This window comes from Gallinula chloropus, assembly GCF_964237585.1.
Source record: "Gallinula chloropus genome assembly, chromosome: 2".
Taxonomy (NCBI): Eukaryota; Metazoa; Chordata; class Aves; order Gruiformes; family Rallidae; genus Gallinula; species Gallinula chloropus.
In genome coordinates this window covers 90,446,605-90,467,451 of record NC_140086.1, presented here as the reverse complement: position 1 = coordinate 90,467,451, position 20,847 = coordinate 90,446,605, and the positions used below count along the sequence as shown (strand labels likewise).

Here is a 20,847-nt window from a genome sequence, read left to right as displayed (position 1 = left end):
AGCGAGCCCAGAGACGTGGAGCAGGATGCTTTGCATTGGTGGTGGTGGGTGCCCGCTCAGTTTTCTAACGAGTATGCTTAATTTACACACATGATGCTCTTTTAGCAGCCCAGCAGATTTATCTCTTGCTCCAAAATTCAAACTGTGCCTTTTCCTTCTACTTATCCCTCGGGAATGTACAAAAAGTCCTTTATGAAACCCTTCTAGTGTTCTTGGCCCCTGAGAGACGGGAGGAAATCCAGTGTCTGGTAGTGTAGCTACCCCTACAACCCACAGGGGCTAAGAGGAGAGACTGAGGGAGTGCTTGTTATATGTCACAGGCTCCCCATACAAAAACCCCAGGGTTTGTGTTATCTGAACACTGAAAACTGCAACTCTATATTCAGTTCTACTACATAGTAGATTAATGCTACAGGTGGAATTTGGAACTGATTTCCCAGCAGGTCCCCACACTGTGTGCACAGTGCACACCACACGTGCTTTTACACTGACATGCTCACGCTGCAGGATATTTTCTGCTCTACTCAGCTGCCCTGTGGCTTAACAGGGATCATTTGAAAAGGGAAAAAAATCATCTTCCGGGTCAAACTGTATTTAGGTCCAGCTATATATTTAATAACAACTGCAAATTCAATCAAAACAATACAAAACAAATAAATGAACTTAATGTCAGTGTGAAAATGGTGATCAGTCTTTCTGAAACAAAAAGGCTGGTTATTTTACTTCGATGCAAAGTCAGAACTTCTCCGGAAAAGCCATCATTTCTTCTTTGATCCTGTTTTCTATGAGTAAGGTGAAATTGCTGTCTGTGTTTTGGAGATTGTAGCTGACAAAAATCTGTTTTTTGGTCTTGCTGGCTAAAACACAAAAGAGAGTAGTCAGCCATAGTTCACTGCTCTCATTAAAGTGATGATTGTAGTCAAACAAGCCTTTCAGAAAGCTGTGCCACGCAGGTTTAAGACAACATTCCCCCGCCCTGCTGCAGGAACAGCCATATGAGTGCCTCAGCTTTAGCACGTTTGGCAGAACTATGCACAGCACTGGAAAGGGTGATACTGGCCTGGGAGCCCAGCAGCTGTGTTTGGCCTGATGCAAAAAGCCACTGGCCCCTCAAAGCCCGACGGTGCTTTCAGTGGGGCTCTGAATGCTGCTTAAATAGAGCACAGTTCAGGTGAAACCACAGACTCTGCTAGGCTCTCAGCAGTAACATCTAGTTTTATGAGCTGGTACACTGTGAAAAACCACTTGTGGAGGGAAAACGCCTGAGAAAGTGACCAGGTCCCAATTAACAAATTTCTGTCTCATCACGAGCCCCTAGAAAGGCCCCCACTAGCATGCACCACTCTTGCCTAAGCCTGCTCCCAAGAATTGGGTTTCCTTTATTCATCCAGTGCCCACGAACACTAGAGGTGGCTGAAGAGCCTGAGCTGAAGGTGATGGAGCCAAGCTCGAGTTCCAGGCTGCTGTCATGACAAATAGCTAGACAGAGGTGCTATAAAATTAAGAGCTGCCTTCCATGGCAGAACTAATTAACAGTGACAAAAACAATGCCCACCGGGGCAGGAAGACTTCACCATCAGAGTAGAAGAGAGACCACCAAGAAGTGTTTTGTATATAAATTGGAATCCTGCTTAGATTTTTGCCATAGTAATACACCAAATTTGTAACTCTCTCCAGACGCTGCCAAAGACAAACTTTGTGAAGAATGTGAGCGCTATAGAAGAAAAATAGGCAGCAAATTTAAATTGGGTTGTGTTAAAATAGAAGACCAAAACATGGTATTTGGGCAGTGAGATATTCTGGCAGGGAATTAGCTGGGAGCTGACAATCCCAGGGAGAAATCAGGGAGTTCTGCTGAATTCAAAAGTACCATCCAAATTTTTAAAATCGACAATAAAGACATCAGAATTCCTGATACCTCAATCCTTTTTAAATGGGAAAGTTAACTACAGGAAACCTATATATACATATAAAACAGCACCTTTGAGGTATTTTCATTATGCAAAGCAATTAATTCTCACTTTCTGTTCTAACAGGTTACCAGCTTCCTGGGTCAGTGAGTGGAGCCGCTTCCGAAACGCACAGGCTCGCTCGCCTTTTAAGACCTGGCACTACAAGATGCTGATACAATGCACCGTGTTGCTCTGACTGCAGAAAAATTACTGCTTGGCACCAGATTTTGTGGTATACAGCAGCATGTTTTGCAAGCACTAGCGCTTCGTTATCGTGCCCTAAATGAAGGCAATGCTAATTCTGAACTAATTAATACCATTATCCTGGCTAACAAAGCTACATCGTGCACTGCAGCATCAAAACTCAACTTCTTAATTATGTTTACATAAGAAATGATTGCTGTTCCAGTTCCCAGGAAGGCTGTGAATCCCTGAGGGCTGCCTGCACAGAGCAGCTCTGCTCCCAGGGGGACCTCTTCTGTCCCCACTTCCCTGCAGACTCATCCGGACACGTGGCCTCTTGTGAGAAGGGCATTAGAGGGAAGATCTTGCGCCTCCATGGGAGACCATCTGCAATTTCAGATTAAAGCAGAGAACTGCAAGGAAAAAACAGGCTTACATGAAAAAAAACCCTCCAGCAGGGCTGCTTCCCATGCAGCCTGGCTACTAACCCCTGTTCCACCAGCCTCTCAAAGTTGGTGGGGGGAACCTTCCTTGGCAGTCCATTGTCCAGGGTGTGCAGAGTGATGAGAGGCAGTATGGCAGCACGGACCTGCTCCCTCACCTCATGGACAGGTCCAAGGCCCAAATCTCAGCCTGAAGAGGAGCCCAGTGGGAACAGGAGAAGGGAGTAGACGTTTGTAGAGGGTGTGCTGGAAAAGAAGTGGCAGAGGGGAACTGCCCCCAGCTGGGAAAGGCTCGAAGAAGAAGTTGGGGTGATCTTCACCAAGAGTCTGCTGGTCCCTTTGACTACAGGGACACATCTCATGCCTGAGCAATTAGGTAGGGTGGTGGGAAACAGTCCCTGGACCTAATACAAACAGATACAGAGATAGAGGAACAGGAACGTAGCACTTGTCTTCAGCAAAACCCCACCACCACCACCACAAAAAGACCCAACCTGAAATAATGGAGAAGATAAGAGCCACCACACCAAATGCAGCTGTTCTGGCAAAGACCCCAAGCAGGGGGGCTATACAGAAAACAGCAGGAGAACACGTATGCTTCTGAAACTTTACTCCAGGGCAAGGAACCTGCCATTGCAAGAACAAAAGGCAGGTGATGGAATGTGACTGGGAGGCATAAGTTCAGATGGCATTGTTGTGTACTTGGTGCCTGTGAAGACCAGAATGGAAACAATGGTGACAGTATAGGTGGAAAAAAATGTACCTACTCCCTGCCTGAAGATTACCCTCTGGCAGGATGGTTAAAAAAGCCATCTTGGAAGTACAGCCATAAGTAAATAGTATCTCTGTTGTTACAGAATTTGTAGGAGTAAGAAGGTTTTAATTTCCCAGAGTAAAACTTAGAAGTAACAGGAAGGCTTGGTATTTCTTGTCAGGGCAGAACACAGATGTCCTTACTGAGCACTCTGTGAAACAAAGAAGATGCAGAAAACAACGATCTCACAGATCCCCTGGTTTCAGGAGAATAAAGAATTCTGGAGTAAGTGACCATGGGCTGACTTAAACTGCTGGACTGACAAAAGGAAGCCTAAAAGCCTGTAGCATTTCAAAGAAAAAATTTATTTCTTATCTCAACACACTGTTACCATCAGGTGAAGAGGCAGCATGTAATAATTCAATGCCAGAAGGCTATTGTTGGCTTTCTCTTTCCAACCAAAAATAGAAAAGGTCTACAGGCCTCCCTCAAGACAGTACACCTTAAGCAGGAAAACATCAGAATTCTTCCTATAATGAATATAAAAGGGACTGACCAGCCAGAAAAACTGCAACCCAGAGGTTAGATGGCACAAGTATGGAGGAATACTGCCCAGCAGCCCAGCTGGGACACAGCTGGCACAGAAAGCTCAAGGTAAAATAATGAAAGACACTTATAGCACAAACAGAAAAAAGGAAGGTGTGTTATGCTCAGAGGATAAAGGGTAACATATATCCCAGTACCAAGCAACAGTATCAGCTCTCAGTAACAAAATTTGTGAAATTAGCAATGTAAATGAGAAGGAACTTGGAAGGAAGCGAGGGGGTGGGGAAAGAGCTGCAAAACAGACCCCTTACTAGGAGAAAAATCCAGTGATGTGGACAGCCTCTGGCCTAAAACACTAAAGAACTAATGATGTAAGATGACATGACAAGTTATTACCAACTCTAGCTATGAAATCTGTAATAAATCTTTAAGACTGAGGATAGCACACAAACTGAAAATAAAAGACAGGAGAGGGCAGGAATCACTGAGACAACTTTGAGCTGTTAGCTGGGCTTCCAACGCTGCACAGAAGCTTAGGGCAAGATTCAGAAGAAATGAGTAATCAGGAGACCAAAAAGGCAATAAAACTGTTACACTTTATCCAAAGCAAACCCTGACTATATATTTACTGACTGACTTATGGACAATGTGCTAATTACAGGTAAAGAAATCATGTTATACAGTACCCCAGGGAATGATTACTTACAAAAACAACCAAACCCAGTATGTAGAGAAAGAGGTGCCACCAGGAGAGACTACAACAGAGAGGTTATGAAAAGCTAACTCACCATGATGAAGAAAGGTCACTAGGACTGCTTTTCAAAGATCAGACTTGTGACCAATATTATATATATATATATATATGTGTGTGTGTGTGTGTGTTAACAGCCTCAGAAAGTAAGTAGGTGTAGACTTGTGAAACTGCCTGACAACACAAACTCAGGACACACTGCCCATAATGAAGAACACAAATGATTAAGAATTATGTGGCCTTTCTCACTGGAAAAGAAGATGAGCTTGAGCAGCACAGCATCTTGCATTTCAAACCCTGTAACAGGTACTTGAGCAGTTGGCGCTGTGTCAGCCACTGCCAGGTGGTGACCAGCGTGATGCAACTGTCGGAACTATGAAGGTGCTCAGATGCACTAGGCCAAGTAATTTTTAGAGATGCAGGAGCTGGGAAGGGTCCTGGTTTCAGCAGTTACTTTTCTGCCTAGCAGCTGGCGTAAGGCCATGTTTTGGATTTAGGGAGAGAACAGTGCTGGTAACATGCTGATGTTTTAGCTGTTGCCAAGCAGTCAAAGACTTTTCAGCTTCTCACACTGCTCTGCCGTGAGAAGGTGGGGGGCACCCAAGAAACTGGGAGGGGACTCAGCCAGCACAGGTGGCCCAAACTGGCCAAAGGGGCTATTCCATACCTAGGACATCACACTCCATATACAACTGGGGTGTGGCCAGGAGGCAGGACAACGCAGGAACTACCTTAGCATCAGCTCTGGATGGTGAGAAACTGTGCTGTTCCTCACTTGTTTTGCATATTAAGTTATTATTATGAATCTTCCTTTTCTGTCCTATCAAACTATCTTTATCTCAACCCATAAGTCTCTTTTTCTTTCTTTCTTTTTTTCAATTCTCTCCCCCACCCTACCTCAGCGAGCAGCTGGGTGGTTGTTTTAGCCACCGGCCAGCTTGAACCTGGACAGAAAGTTAGCATCGAGAGTCAGAAGTCCAGCTAGGTCGGCAGTGCAGTAGGTATAGCAGGACACTCGTACACATGCTGACGCTGGCAACATCCCAAGAGGTGCCCAGCAGGGACACACAGCATCACACAATGGCATCTCCAGATGATCCAGGACATTCCAGGGCATAAATTATCAGAATTTAGGGGTTAAAGTAAGCGCAAGATGTGATGAGGGTTGGCTTCACCTTACAGAATGGAATGGTCTGGGTTGGAAGGGACCCCAAGGATGACAGAGTTCCAACCCCCCTGCCACAGGCAGGGCCACCAACCTCCAGGCCTGGATCTACACAAGGTTGCCAAGGACCCCATCCAACCTGGCCTTGAACACCTCCAGGGATGGGGCATCCACCCCCTCTCTGGGCAGCCTGTGCCAGCACCTCACCACTCTCTCTGTAAAAAACTTCACCCTAATATCTGACCTAAACCTTGCCTCCTTTAGCTTTAATCCATTCCCCCTTGTCCTGCCACTGTCTACCCTTTTTACAAGTTGATTCCCCTCCTGTTTCTCTGCTCCCTTCAGGTACTGGAAGGCGGCAACGAGGTTCCCCCCCGCAGCCTTCTCTTCTCCAGGCTGAACAAGCCCAGCTCCCCCAGCCTCTCTCGGCAGGGGCTCCAGACCCCCGATCATTTTCGTGGCCCCTCGCTGACCTTCAGGCGAAGGGCAGGCGGCTGGCACGGCGGCCATCCCACCCTACAGCACGGGATGAGTCGGGGACTGCCGGAAACCCCGCGGAACCGGCGGAGATGCCCCTGCCTCACCCCCAGAGCCAGGCTCGGGCTGAGGCAGAGCCGCCGCCAGCTGAGGCGAGGCAGCCTCGCACATGCTGCTGGCAAGGCCGAACGGCGGAGACCACCGGCAGCCCGCACCCCCGGGGAAGAACCCAGAGGCCACCGGCTGCCGCTCGGCCGGGGGAGCGAGCGCCGCATCCCCCTGCGCCCACCCAGCCCGGGACGGGGGCAGCTCTGATTGCACCGCCGTGCCGGGGGCCCGCCCCGCGTCTTCCCACCGCCGCCGCGGAAGGCAGCATCCCCGCCCGGCTCCGCCCGCCGCCCCGGATTCGGTTCCCCCACCACCCCCCGCGCCGCGGGGCCGCGCAGCCGCCGCTCCCGCACCTACCCAAGCGCTGGGCCAGGCAGGCGGAGGCGGTGTCGGAGGGGTCCCCCAGGAGCGAGGCGGCCACCGGGACGCTGTCCTGCAAGCGAAGCACAGCAGAAGGCAGAATGGCTTAGCCCCCGGCAGCGCCGGGGGGGGGATACCCAGGGGCAAGGCTGCGGGGCTCCGCCAGCCGCCCGCTGGGCTCCCGCAGGGCCCCGGCAGCCCTGGAGAGGCGGGGGGACACTCACACGGGGGCTGCACATGGCGACGGCCAGACTGGCGAGGGCAGGCGCGGCGCCCACCCAGAGGAAGAGCGAGTCCCGCAGCCGCATGGCGTGGAAGTGCACCAGCTGCTCGCCCAGCCGCCCGCTGAAGTCGTGCAGGGCGATGCCGCCGGCTGCCGCCGCCGCCGTCCCCCCGTTGCCCGCCGCCTCCATCGGCCCTTCAACCGGCGCGGCCAGGCCTCGGCAAGCAAGGCCCGAGCGGGCGGCCCGCCCCGCTGCCCGGGGAGGCGGTGCTCCGCCGCGCCCGCCCCGCCACAGACGCTGCCGCGCCCGGTACCGGCCCTGCGCAGCCGCCCGCCCCGGGCACCCGATGGGTGTGCGTTTCCTCCGGGTGTACGCGCAGCGCCCGCCAAGGGCTCCCCTCTCCCACTGGCTGCACACCCAGGGGATGGGTGCACACACCTCCCTCCGTGCACGGCCTCTCCCCGGGGCACACCTCCTCCCTGAACAGACCCCCACCAGCACGCACGCTCAGCCCTGGGCCACTCACATGGGGTCCCCCCCGCTGCCCGGGTGCGCACCCCCTCCCGCGCATTCCCCCTCCCCGGTGCGCACCCCTTGTGCGCGCACACAAATTCCCCCCCGGGGTCGGTGCGTTCTCCTTCCAAGCGCGGGTCCCCCGGGGGCTGGCACCCCCCGCCCAGGGACTCACACCCTGCCCCGGACCGCGCACGCATCCCCCCTGCCCGCGCACAGCCGCAGCGCCCGGGGCCGGTGCCGCGGGGCCGAGGCGGGGGCAGGCGCAGGGACGGAGGAGCCCCGCTAGGTGGCAGGTGAAGCTCTGTCTGCGGAGCCGCCGCCAGTGGAACCGGGGCCGGGCGGCTCCGTCAGTCACCCGGGAAGAGCCCCGGGGCTTCACACGGCGGGCAGGGGGCTGCCGGGTGCCTCCCCCGGGGAAGGGGAGGAGGGAGGTCGCGGTGCCCTTGGCTTCCTTCAGCGCAGGAGGTTTTCAGGGTTCCAGCCTGCGGAGGAGCGGGTCGGACCGCCCGAGCTCAGGGGCCGAATTAAAAGCCCGTGGAGGCTGCGCCCGCTGCTCTCTCACCGGAGCACAGCTAAAGCTGGGCATCCCTGGAAAGGATTTGCCTTAAGTGAGCCCTTTGCGGTTGGGAACGCGTATCTCCGCGCCACGGGCAGAGCGATCATCTCTGCCTAAAGAAAAAGAGAGTCAATGGCACAGGTTGAGCTTTGAATCCGTATCTCCCCTGCCTCCGATTTCACGCGTGCCTCTGGGAAGCAGCATTTCCAAACTCTAAAGCTTCGTTTTTCCCGTTGAAGAAACAGGGAGGAAACAAAGGAACCGTTCATCACTTTTCTGCCCTAAGCTGCTCCGGTCCTTCCGGCATCTGCCGAAAGACAAAATCCTCAGCCCTGCTAATTTCTGCCCGTGCTGCCGCATCGCCGCTAAATCCTGGGAGGCTGCTAAGCCCAGCTCAGCTGCCATACCCCCACATCCCATGGCACAGGATCAGCTCGGGGCGGGGGGGCAGGGGGGGAGGCGTGTTGCAGGCTACCTCCTTTGCCCTACATTTGTCCCTTGCTGCTTGCACAAAGCGTTCTGGGTGATACAGTGGCAGAGTCCAGCTACACCTGTCCCCCACCTCGCTGCTGAGGGGATGTCAGGCTTGCACTGGTCCCCAGCGTCCCCACTCCGCAGCCCATCCCAACCCTTTGCTCCCTCAGTGTCAGTATGTGTGGCTTTGGGGGCTTGTGTCGGGGCTCAAAAACCAGCCTGCCCCAGCAACCTGCTGCAAACCCACCCGTAACTGTGGTAGCTGTGGAGATCAGGCAGGCAAACGGGTGACAGAGGTCACCTTGGAAGGGGGCAAGCACTGGCTGTGCGCACCAAATGCTGCTCTCCTCTGTCTCTGTGAGGACAGAGGGCCAAGGCCACCAGCTAAACCAGCAAAATCTATCACAGGCCAGGAGCATTGCAGGAATAAGAGTCTCGGCATGGGATAAAATACCTGCTGGGAGCTGTGCAGGTGGGGGTGAGGAGATTTTTGTGATGAGATACTGGTGGGTGATGGAGGAGATTTGCCCCAGGCTTGCTTGATCAGGGGGAGAAGCAGGAACTTTTCTGGCAGGGTTCCTCTGAGCCGGTTTAGATCTTTCTCTTGGGTGAGGAGTGTCCTCTCCTGACCGGTTTTCATTGAGTCCAAGGAGGTTGGGGTGAAAGGTAAGACATGCTCAGCTTTGCAGGCAGATTTATTCATGTAGGCAAATCCTTCTTTAAGCTTTCAGAGCCAGTTTCTCTGTTATCCTGGGATGGAGCTGCCTTCTGTAGTGGAGTCACAGTGGAGGATCTACTCTAACAAAGTTCCAGCCCGGAGTGTCTCTTCCCACCAAGTAGAAGCTGAGGCCTCCTTGTGAGCTAAACCTACATTTCAGTGATCTGCTGGACTGAAGTCAGGATATTCTCTTTTCTTCCCTAGTCTTTCCACAGAAAATGCAAGTTCCTTGCATTGTTTCTAAGGCTGTCCACAGGCTTGCTTCTCCCTAAGCTCCTATTACATGATGATCTGAGCTGTTCCTCTTCTCATCAGGAGTATTTTCTAAAGTGCTTGTAACTTTCCTTAGGATCCTGAGCCCTGCAGACCTCTGAAGGCAAGTCACAGTGTCCCTCTGTACATAAGCAGCACTATGTATGTGTTTAATGCTTCTCTGTGAAACACAGCTGCCATCTGTAAACTGCACTAAATCCTTGTTTGAAGCTCCAAAGAGGAAACTGTTTATCTAGCAAAGAAAATGCTGGGTCAACATTTTTATTTGCAGTGCAGGTGTGAAGGGTGAGTGGAGCTGTGCAGAACCAGAGCATCAAGTGTGAAATGAATTCCCTAATTACAGCGTTATGAGGCCATCACCCCTGCAAAATGAGAGGGGAAAGCACTCCAGCAGCCTACAGAACCTCTTGTCTTCCCTCTTTTCCTTTCTATTTTCTGTGGCCATAAAAGTAGTGCTTGTTGTTCCCCCTTATTTGTCAGGTATGAGGCTAGGATGAGCCTCAGCTGCGGTGAGACACCCAGTAGCAAACTAATGATAAAGCAAAGGTAACTGTAGCAAAAGCACATTGTGTGTGTCTGTGTGTGTGTCGGATGAAATCCAAGCCCCATGAAATGTGGCTTAAAGGTATGTGTTTCTTTTCCAAAAGTTAGGTTGCCCACAAGAATTACCAGATCCTAAACACCCATCCTCTCCCCTGCAGTAGTTTCAAGCCAGGAGTAAATCTTCATCCCAGTAACTGAGGAGCTAAGAGATGTGGAGTACATAGTTATGAACTGGGATGCCACCGAGAGAAGAAAATGTTTTCTGACTCCCAAATGCACTTTAAGCTTTTGCTCCTATGTGGATAAAATGTGACTTGACCATTAGTGTGTGTGTCCACGAACCCTCTGTCACTGCTTCCAGATGTGCCAGTCTTCTTGATTTGTTGTCCTTTAGCAGAGGAGTAAATGACCACTTGATTAACCAAATGGAGCCTCTGAGCCACTTTGTGGTACCAGGCTGCAGCAGCAGTGGCTGTGCCACAGCTCCAGGCTGTCAGGGGCCCGCTTGCTGCTGAGACTTGGAGGCTCATTGCATGTAAACTTCCCTCAGTGACACTGGTGGCTGAAAGGAAGAAGCTTCTCTCCCTGTGCCATCGGGGCACATGGGGAGCTGAGAATATGCTTCCCTTTTATTTGTCATTATTGATCATTTATCTGGGCTGGGTCAGTCTAGCACACTGATGCTGCTCGAAGGATCATGCTGGCAGCATGGAGGGCAGCGCCAGGCAGGCGTGGGCAAGCAAGAAAGGGAGAAGTGTCTCTGCTTACGCTGCACAGTCACCCTGTCTGTGATGCCGTGGCCACCTAAACCAATTTTAGGTGGGGCTGCCCCAGTGATGCTTTCTAGCACTCATCTTATATGATGATGAGCCGGTTTGGGGAACCAAACTGGTCAGAAGCTATTCCTGGGATGGGATGTCTGTTTAGCTGTGGTAGGAGACTGCTCCCGAAACATCTAACTGTGGCCACAGCACTTTCTTAACCCAAGGGCTCAAAACACTGTCCTGTTTCGATCAGTCTGATTGGAAGAGATGGGAAGAGAATCCAGGCTGGAAATTTTTCAATTGAAAGAGGTGCAGAAAATGGGGAAATTGGACTGGTGAACTTGCAGATCTCAAACTGTGATTCTTTCATACAAGGAGACCACACCAAATTCATGCTACAAATCTCATGATCCGAAGTAACATAAAGGCAAGCTCCACCTCCACCCCCACTCCAAAAAAAAAGTCATCTTTGAAAAAACACCCCTAAGCAAATGGAAAATGTAGGTGTGTGTAAGCAATTCCACATCTGCAATATGATGGTGCTGGCAGGTAACCACTCCTCAGTGCATTTATCAGTCCCTAGGCAGGCATAGCTTTGAGGAAACCCAGCTCCTGATTTCCACAAGAATTAAGATACCATCTTTTCCTTGCAGGAAAACCTTCTTTTTTGTGGGGTTTGTATCCTCAGCTGTTGGGATTTCCCTGCCCAGGTGGGATGAGGCCTGGGACGCATATGGCACGGGGATTCTCTGACAGGCAGCTTGCTGTGATGCAGCGTGCCGCATGCTGGACTAGGAGTCGGGCCTGCTAGGTTCTGTGCCTGATTAGTACTGTGACCTTCTACTCTGATTTATTTCACTCCTCTGCAGGCTGGAAGAGCACAATAACCCTTGCCTGCCTCCCTGCAGCGGAAGGAAAGTCTGCCTAGCACACGGCCTTCAAGGGCCTCCTTGAACACAGGCTAAATTTCTGCTCTTATCAAATAAGACGTTTTCCTTTTGTTGTTATATGAGTCATTGTGGGAGCTTGTCTCAGGTCTGCCGGAGCATTCGAGGCACGTGGGTTTGTAGCTGCTGGATAGGAAGCACTAACAGGGAGTGACTCACCGCTCCCCTCGGGGACAAGAAAAGGTTTACGCAGTCGGCTGGAAATCATATTTCATATGCAGATAGACCACTGCACGGTAGAGAATCCCAAAGCAGCTCACAGACTCTGACTCAGATGCGTAAAAGCCAGCAGCTGTAGTGAGATCTGCAGGTGCAGTGGGCTATTACATACCTGTGACCTGACAGGGAAGGGAACAGGTGTGAAAGCCTAGTGGAAATAAAGCTTTTGAAAGGCTGAGAAGGGGAGAGGAAAAAAAAATAGCCATAGTACTGAGAAATGCTTTCCCTTATATCGCTCAGTTCAGTGCCTGGGTCCCACAGGATGTACGACACACCTGATGGATCCGGTCACGTTTCTGTGCGTGGGTCGCCTCGCAGGACACAAGGCTGGGGTATGTAATGTGCATGGGGCATGCCATGTGCCTGGAGCAGGGAGGATGCTGGCCTGCTGCCGGCTCACGGGCTGGCTTGTCCACTCAGGGTTATGTTTCCAGCCGTGGAAATCAGGGATTCAATGTGCAGTGCTGGCAGCCATGTAAACTAAGGGTTGACTGAGGTTCAGGTTGCTTTGGGAGGGGAACGAAGTTGGGTTTGGTCTGTTGAGTTTTGGGGCTGGTTTGGGGTTTGTTTGGGGTTTTGGTTTTTTGAAAGATAGTTTGCTGCTGTCATGGCTATGGGACTTGCTGTGCTTTTGGTCCCTTCTCCATCCCTCTGGGTACTCTGCTTTTGCTGATGCCAGAATTCCCATGAATCTTCTGTTCCTCCTTAGGCCAGGCCTTAGACTTAGTAGTTGCTGTCAGCAAGTCCCTTAGCCCGTGGGTCTGACAGGACATGCCTGCGCACAGTTTCTCCCTTTCTCAAGCATGCCAGCAAGCGCCTGCCTCTCAGACTGGTTCTCCAAACAGCCACTCTCTTTCATTTCTTTTTAAAGTAATGCTGTGGCCTTTTTAATTTTTCCATTTGCAAGCAAATCTAGCCAGACAAAATCAGCTTTGATTACTTTGCTTCCTCCTCCCTGGACACGGGGTGAAGCTAACAGGACTGGCATTGTCCCTTGGCAGCCCTCAAGTGTTCCCTCAGAGGTGGCTTAGCTCAAGCCAGCCTTCTCTCTTGGCTTTTCCTTCCTGCTCTGTTGGATACCACGGTTCAGCAGAAAGACTAAATATCCCAAACAGTAGCTTAGTACCTGTGCATTACTAGAGAGCAGCCCAACGCTGTCTGAGCCATGAGGGGTATGGCTGTTCCAGCCACGCTCTCCAAGTTTCTAGTACAGTCCTGTGCAGTGCAGCATGATGTAGATCAGGGATGCATCTGATTTCCTAGCAGAAGTACGTCAAACAGTTGCTGCTGCCGCCCAATCAGTGTGTCTGATGTTACTGATGATTACACCAAACACAGCTTTCAGTGATCCGTCTCCAATCTCTGAAGTTAAAAAAATGCTTAGCACTAGTTTCAAAAGATGGGTGTGTTGCCTAGTTGCTTGACAACAGAAGAGACAGAGTAGTTATGCTGTCATAACTTCTTCCCAGGGTGGTGTGTTATCAGAGTTCCTTTACTGTATTTTCAAAGTGAAATAGGATCCCAACAGGCTGAAGCTGCATCTTAAAGAAGTCTGTGCCCCGACTGTGAACAGCAGCTGAAAAATATCCTGCCCTGCTGCCCCTTGGAAAGCAAGAGACATCATCCCCCTTTTCTGCTTGGTGTTTGAAAGAGCTGGTGCCAGTGCTGTAGTTTCTGCTGTTACAGAGTCCTGGGATGGATGGTGGCCTTCCCCAGGACTGAAAGGCACATGCATGCTTGATGTCCCATAAAGGGATGAGATGATGGGATGTTTGTGATGTGTTTCTCATAAGGCAAACTTAAATCAGGTGAAAATCATCCCTAAATCCCATAAAGAGCCACAAGCGGGAAAATAGGAGGAAAGAGGAAAGGAATTCACAGCATCTGGGAGTGATTCCTTTCTGCAACAGATTGAGGATCCAAGCCGGCCTCTACAGAAATCAATTGAAAAAAACACCTGCTGGTTCCCATGAGCTGAAGGTAACTCTTGTCATGATGAACTTTGCTTGGCAGTTACCCAAAACACTGCAATTTGGGCTCCTGAGTTACTGCTGGGTGGTGTGTTCACGTACCTGCATCCCCGCCCACGTGAAGATGAAGCTTCATGCGGCCTGTAAAGCCCGCGCAGCTCTGCGTGCCCGGGTTAACTCGCCCCCCTACAAGCACCCAGCGCCCACCTACCCTGCTCACCCCGATTGATGATGTCAGCACCGGCATGACAGCCCTTCGCCAGTGACCCACCTGCCCCAGCCTTGCTACCTGTTCCCCACCGCCGCAGTCCCAGCCACGGGGATTCCTTACGCTGCAAGGAAGGGTTGGAAAACCAGCGGTTTCATCTCTGCCGCTGGTTCGAGCTTGTCGAGGACGCTTCCAGCTTTAATAAGCCGGATGATCAAAGCCTTTGTGTAAACCCTGCCATCAGGAGAGGGGTTATATCGCTGTACTGACAGCACACCAGAGCCCTGAGCCACTCCCCCAAACCCCTCTTCTCTCAGCTCTTGGCACCCACATCACCCCCCTCCAGCCCAACTGCAGGAGGGCAACTGATGCCAGGGAGGGAGAAACCTTTCCAAACAGTCATTTTCTTTCCCAGTGAGCCAGAGATTTAATATACATAGGAGTGATCTGGAGCCATGTTATTTTGTATTCTCAGCCTTAAAAATTCTTTATTATATTTTTTTTTTCTTCTGAGAGATGCGTATCAGCAGCATGTGGTGCCAGGGAGCAGCCAGAGCACCTGCCTGATAAGATCTTTACAATTCATTTCCACAACCAACCTCCAGTTCTGCAAAGGGGGGGAAAAAAAGGAAGTGTTAACGGATTGACAAGCGCTCTCTTCCTTGCAGCGAGCAGCGCTGCCAGCCGCAATGTTGCTGCAGGGAGGAGAGAGCAGGGTGGTGGCAGAAGACCTTGAAAAAGAAAAAAGGAGGGGAGGGGAAAGAAAAAAAAAAAAAGAAGAGAGTAAAAAAAAAAAAAAAAGGCTTTGTTCAATCCGGTTACAAAAACTCCCTCGTCCTTAATATACCAAATCCTAGCTGGGCGAGCAAAGCGATGGATTCAGCAGAAGCTTGACTTGGTAATGATGCAGGGCAGTGTGTCGCTATCAGCGTTTCAAGGATGAGTCCTTGAGGGGGGGGAAAGGCATTAAAAAACGTTTAACTGAGTGGGCTCCAAGCAAAAATAATGGAGTGTGTGCCTGGGATGTGGCTGCTGTATCGCTGAGGTCCCAGATTCTGACCTGACGACCACAAGTGAGTTTTACTCCCTGACACAAATGGCTTTACTCTCTGACACTGGTATTTGCAACCAGATCCTAAAAGGATGCAAATTTGCTGGATCTCAGTTCAGCCTGAACACACACTCACTCACACACACACACACACACACACACACTCTCTCACACACAAATCCTGCTTAGGAAAGAAAGGACCACGACCGGATTTTAAGAATAACTCAGACGAGCGAGTGAATATTTCCTTTCATGCCTTGCTCTTTTGCATTTACTGAATTTGTTCCACATGAATGTAGAAACAGCTGCATCAGCACCAGCACCGAGGCTGGAACCTTGTTAATATTTATGCCCAGAGAGCAGAGCACACAGGAATCAAAATGCCTTCCTGTCGTTGGTTCGAGGACCCCAGCATCCATACGGCACCTTACCCTGTGCGGTGGCCAGGCAAGCAGATTTATTAGAGAGCGGATCAATTCCTCATCAGCGCTCTCACCCGATCACAGGACAGCTGCCCCTCACCTCCTACCTGCTCTTTGCTTCTCACCGTTCAATAATTTCCTAATTAAGGAGACCATTTTTCACCTCTCTCTTGCACTTCTGTGGTTTATATTCTCATCTGTTAAATACAGCCGGGGACGTTATTAGACACCTGAATGAGGAGTGTTTGCCCGCGTAAGGGCGCACCCGTAAACCTTGTGTGGGTGAGAGGAAACAAGAAATGATGCTGAGAGGGGTCCAGCATGTGCTGGTGGGGAGACACACCCCCCAAGGTCACAACACATGGTGCTGTGCGCGGGAAAGGTGTCGTGTGGTGCCAGTGTGACCCTCAGAGCTTCCTTTGGGACCTCTTACTGCTGTAATTTTTGCTGACGAGGTGCCAAAGCGAGGGTCCTCAATCTGAGGGTGGGGGGTTTCCTTTCCTTTCCCAGAGGGAAAAGCCCCACCTTTTGTTTCAGTCCTTACCTTGTCTAACAAGAAGGAACTGGTGAGCAGGTAGGTGCAGACAGCGCTCTCAGCAAAATGGGAACGCTGTTCGCACATTTTTTGACTGGTTAATAGAAATGGTGGTTTGTGGCTGCAGTAAATGAGAAAAAAATAATCCTGTGATCTGGTTGAAGCCGGTTGCGGGGAGGATGCGTCGCATCCGCCGCTGGCTTCACCCCTGCTGGTGTCAGGGATGCCCCAAGATGGACAGCAGCACTAGGGGCTGTGAGGCAGCAGCCCTGCCCCCAGAGACCTCCAGAGAGCATGGCAGTGCCGGAGGAGTACCCTCGCTCCCCTGGGGTGCTGCCCAGCTGGGCCTGGAGGCTGCTGGTATGGCACAGCCACGGCCCAGGCCTCACCCACCCAGGGCGTGTTGGGTGACCAGCGCCCGCCCAGCAGCTGGGCTGGTGTGGGACTGCAGCCAATGGTGTGGGCACCCGGCCCTGCCTGTGCATCCCAGCGGGCACACACCACCATGGATCCTGGGTATCACAGCTTGGCTTCGATGAGCTCTGGCAGGCAGAGACAGCCTCTGGTGTGCTGGCAGGGCAGGTGTGGGCAGCGTCAGGCAGGCTGGCCTTTGCTGCTCCCACGAATGTGTCCTCAGTGTTGATGTGCTGCAGTTTTCTGCCACCTCCCTGCTTTCTTCCCTTAGGATCTCACAGCTTTCTGTGCTGATGTTGATCCTCCTCTGTCCTTGAGCTATGGATGATCACATTCCTATATTCCTGCCTGCAGTTGTACCTTTTCTTATCGTGCATGGTTCTGTGCTGATGGCTTTCCGACAGTGTAGCAATTTTCTGAAGCAACTGGGACATGTTAGAGCCAGGACTTTTGTTGGGGGCAAGGCTGCTGAGGGTTGTGGTTAGCACACAATCATGGCTGCTACCAGCCTTGTCTGCTTTTTGTCCTTTCCCACCAGCTGGCACGGGTTGGCCCAGCCACTGGTATCACCTCCAAGCAAGCCATATGCAAAAAACAGGGCGACACACAGAAATGGAGATGCCCCACCCACTCCAAAATAAAAATTAAAAAAAAAAACCCACAAAAAAACCCAACCCAAAATTTGTTTGCATAGGAACAAAATATTCAGGCACCACCCTGAATTCCTCCCAAATGTACCCAGGGTCTTCCCAGCCTGCCCCTCCTCTGAGTTACAGTGGTGCATGCTGAGGAGCAACATGTCAGGTTTGCCCTAAATGACCCAAGTGAGCTTCCCTAGACACAGGTCATCTGCTGTCTAGCCTGGCCTGGGGTGTAGGAACTCAACTTGGCAAGAGTTGCAAATTTTTTGGTTTGTTTTGTCATTTTGTTTTTCTACACTACAACAACCCATCAGTCTAGATAGGGAAAGCTTAGGTGACGCTCTTGGGGGGTTGAGCATACCATCAAGGTCTTCAAGTCATTCACATCCTTCTGAGAGGAGGAGCAACAGACAAGGATAGGACTCATGAAATGGGATGTTGAGCCATGGGATGGATGCATGTTTTCTGAAAAGTAAAGTGAGTTTCCCTTTAGGAAAACCCTTCTAATGACCCACAAACTGCACCCCACTACAGCACACAAATCCACATATTTCCTATTATAAAGTAAAATAACCGAGTCCTTCCCTTGGGCTTCTGTTAGGTGGCTCTGGCAAACTCCTACAGCCTTCAAGGGAGTTGGGACTTTCATCAGTGACCACTTCAGTAGCGCAAGGCAGAGGCTGTGGCGCTGATCACACCCAACCTTGTAGCTGGGAAGACGGGAGCCACAAAAGTGGGGGTGGGGGAGGACACACTGGCTAACTGGGTCACACACTGGATCAACTGGGTTGATCCTCTGAGCTTCGTTAAACAAACTCTTGACTGAGGGAATGTTACTCCTCCTCTGGCATGTCTGCCCGGTGGGGACGGCTGCGGAGGAGCCCCCTCAGCCGGCATTTCACCAGCCCCGCCGCGCTCCCACAGCCGCCCTGCTCTTACACCCTGGGAAATCAGCCGGGCAAGCGAAAATGTCGCAGGGTTGGGTTTAGGGGTTTTTGTGTGCCTTTCTTTTTTATGCAGCTCTTTTCTGCCGGGGAGGTGTGGGGGGGGGGCGGTTGCCGGGGAGACCGGGGATGGAGGAATCCAGCCAGGGCCGGCCCCGGGGCTAGGGCAGGGGCTGCGCTGACAGACACATCGATGTGAGGCAAATACAGAGAGGGGAGAGAGGGGGAGAGGGAGAGGCACCGGCACCTAGCAGCTGAACAGTTCGTTTACCAGCAAGACGTTTGCAATAAGCTACACTGGGAAACCCTCCGTTTCAAATGCTTACCTTCGGATTAAGCTGGACCTTGGCTGGAGCCTCTTGAAGTTGTCTGCATGGCTGCTGTCCTCCTCCAAAGGGTCTTGTCCAGGGGCTGCAGACAAGCTAGACCTGGATTTCCCCTCTTACCCCCCAGTAATGCAGCTGATTATTTTAGAAGTCAGCATTTCGTGTTGTTTGGTTTTGGTTTGTTTTGTTGGCTTGTTTTTTTTTTTTCCTTTCAGTCTCAACAGGTTCTATAGAGAAGATGTACTTGAACCTGCCCCTCCTCCCCTCCCCCCTCCACCCCACCCCCTCCGAAAATCGTGAATTAATTTATTTTACGATTAAGTAGTTGGGGTGGGTTTCTCTCCCTCAGTGCTGGTAATCTGGTTTCCTTGAATTGGATTTTAAAATGGCTTCCTTTGAAGCTCCAAGCTGTTAGGAATGAGCTTAACGTAGGCATGGAGCATGTGTAAAACCAGCTACTCCCTTTTGTGCTGTCAATAATTCCTAAGTAAGTGCCTGCTACACGCGGTACGGTGTGCGGGGCTACGTGGGGACCGTGGTGGCGAGCAGGCACGGTACCTGCGTTTCGCACCAGCGCTGCTGTAACCCAGTGTCGCTGCAACAGGGGTTGCGGGAGCACACCCGCCGCAAGCAGCCGTGGGGAGCCTGGCGTGGCTCGGAGTCCTTACCTGAGGCGGGTCAGCAGTCTGCTGGAGTTGCTGATCTACAAGTTATATTTAAACAAGTAATTGTAGAAGAGGATGTTGATTATGCAGTTAACATGCCACCAAAAAAAAAAAAAAGAACCCAACAATAAAAACCCGCCACACACGCTTGAAATTAAAGCCACACATCGTTTGCGAAGCATAGCCAACCAAATAATTAAAAGTGCTCCTGTCTTAGACCGGTAAGAAGAGATTTTACAGGGATTGCAAGTGATCAGGTTGGGATTTTTTTTCCCCCTCAAAAATCGCTTCCGAAGAGACAAACCTGAGAGTGTTATTTTCCAGCATCCCCTTTCGGAGCCGGGATGCCTTCTCCCTGTAAGGTGAACAAAAGAAAGGTGTGGATGCTTGAGCATATCAATCAGGAGAAACTGGGTTGTTCTGCAGATTGCCGTGGAAGAATGTAAAATCGGACCCAGCGTGATCCACGGGCAGGGTTATCGATCCTCCTAAACGAGGTTAGAAAGATTAGGAGGACGGGCACATGGGCAGAACAAAGGGAAGAGTGCACTGAAGAAATACGTGCTGGAAATGGTGATGAACTTTTAATATGTGCCTCTGGAACAGCTGCAGCCTTAAAACAGTGGGTCGCTGAACCCAGGTTTAGTGGGGTGCCGGCTGCGGGAAGCCTACCTGCGCTTGCGGTTGCGGGCAGGTCCCCGGGGGAGCCGCACCCCGCATCACCGCACACACACACACACACACACCGTGGTGTGAAGCAGCGATACAGACGAGGAGCCGACACGCCGCGCTGACCGCACCAAAGGGCTCCGGGCGTGGCGCGGACCGTGTCTCCCTTCCGCGCTCTTCCTCCCCCGGACCTCCTCCTCCTCCTCCGCCGCCGGCGGTCTGGGCAAGTGCCCTGCCCGCCGCCTCTGCGGCCCTTGTAATCACCGCGGTGCCATACCGGGCTGCTGGAAAATTAACCGGGGAAATCATCTCTGGGGCGCACATGTGCAGCCCTCCCTTACTACGCCCCCCGCTCCCCCTCTTCCCCCCCCCCCCCCGCCGCCTTTATCAGCTCTTCGCCTTACTCCATCCCGCACCGCATGTCAGCCCTCAACGAAACGACAAAGTCCTGCGAGCCTGCAAGACCCGATTGCTGCAGAGCTCACGGAAAATGCACACACACACCCCCCCCCAAAGCCCCCGGGCCCTGTGCAGCAGCACCCGCTTTGTCTATTGTCTGGCTGAGGGTCGCTGGGCGAGGGGCAGCACGGAGCCGGTCGCTTTCCTAGAGAGCGTCTCCTGAAGCCGATCATGTATATCGCTCCTGGCTCAGCCCCGGGAACCAAACCCGGCTTTCCTAGGCGGAAAAAGAAAAGCTGAGCTCGGTACCGGGAGATCGGCAAGGAGGGATCCCTCGGGGGACGGTGGGATACAGGGCAGGGCGGACGGACGAGAGGCTACAGCCCGCGCTGGGGGGGGAAGCCCACCCGCGTCCGGCCGGGGGTAACCGAACCAGCCGGGTCAGGGCGCGGGGCTCCTGACCGCCGCCGCGGGGATGTGCGGGCAGAGCGGGGCCAGTCACCGGCGCTCGGCGGTGCCGGGGGGTGGGGTGGGGGTGTGAGCGGTGCCCCCACGGGGACGGGAGTCTCCCGCCGGCGCCGTGTGCACGGAGGCACAGGCGGGGGTGCCGCCGGGCTCTCCCCCCGCCCC

The 20,847-nt window shown here is 52.2% G+C and overlaps 1 protein-coding gene across 1 annotated transcript; it reads right to left on the bottom strand.

Annotated features, from left to right (window-relative positions):
* Window positions 1–599: 599 nt before the first annotated feature.
* Window positions 600–7,171, bottom strand: PSMG4 (proteasome assembly chaperone 4). The gene is made up of 3 exons (XM_084260096.1): window positions 6,964–7,171; window positions 6,737–6,812; window positions 600–857 (listed from the first exon to the last, which is right to left on the bottom strand). The coding sequence occupies exons 1-3, from the start codon at window positions 7,150–7,152 to the stop codon at window positions 736–738; spliced, it is 387 nt and encodes a 128-aa protein (XP_084116222.1). The 5' UTR covers window positions 7,153–7,171; the 3' UTR covers window positions 600–735.
* Window positions 7,172–20,847: the final 13,676 nt, after the last annotated feature.

Excerpts from the sequence above, each read along its gene's own strand:
- PSMG4 (XM_084260096.1), bottom strand. The coding sequence starts at position 7,152 with ATGGAGGCGGCGGGCAACGGGGGGACGGCGGCGGCGGCAGCCGGCGGC. Across the intron at positions 6,813-6,963 it reads TCGCCATGTGCAGCCCCCGT|GACAGCGTCCCGGTGGCCGC; the intron begins GTGAGTGTCCCC and ends CTTCGCTTGCAG. Across the intron at positions 858-6,736 it reads CTGCCTGGCCCAGCGCTTGG|CCAGCAAGACCAAAAAACAG; the intron begins GTAGGTGCGGGA and ends TTTGTGTTTTAG.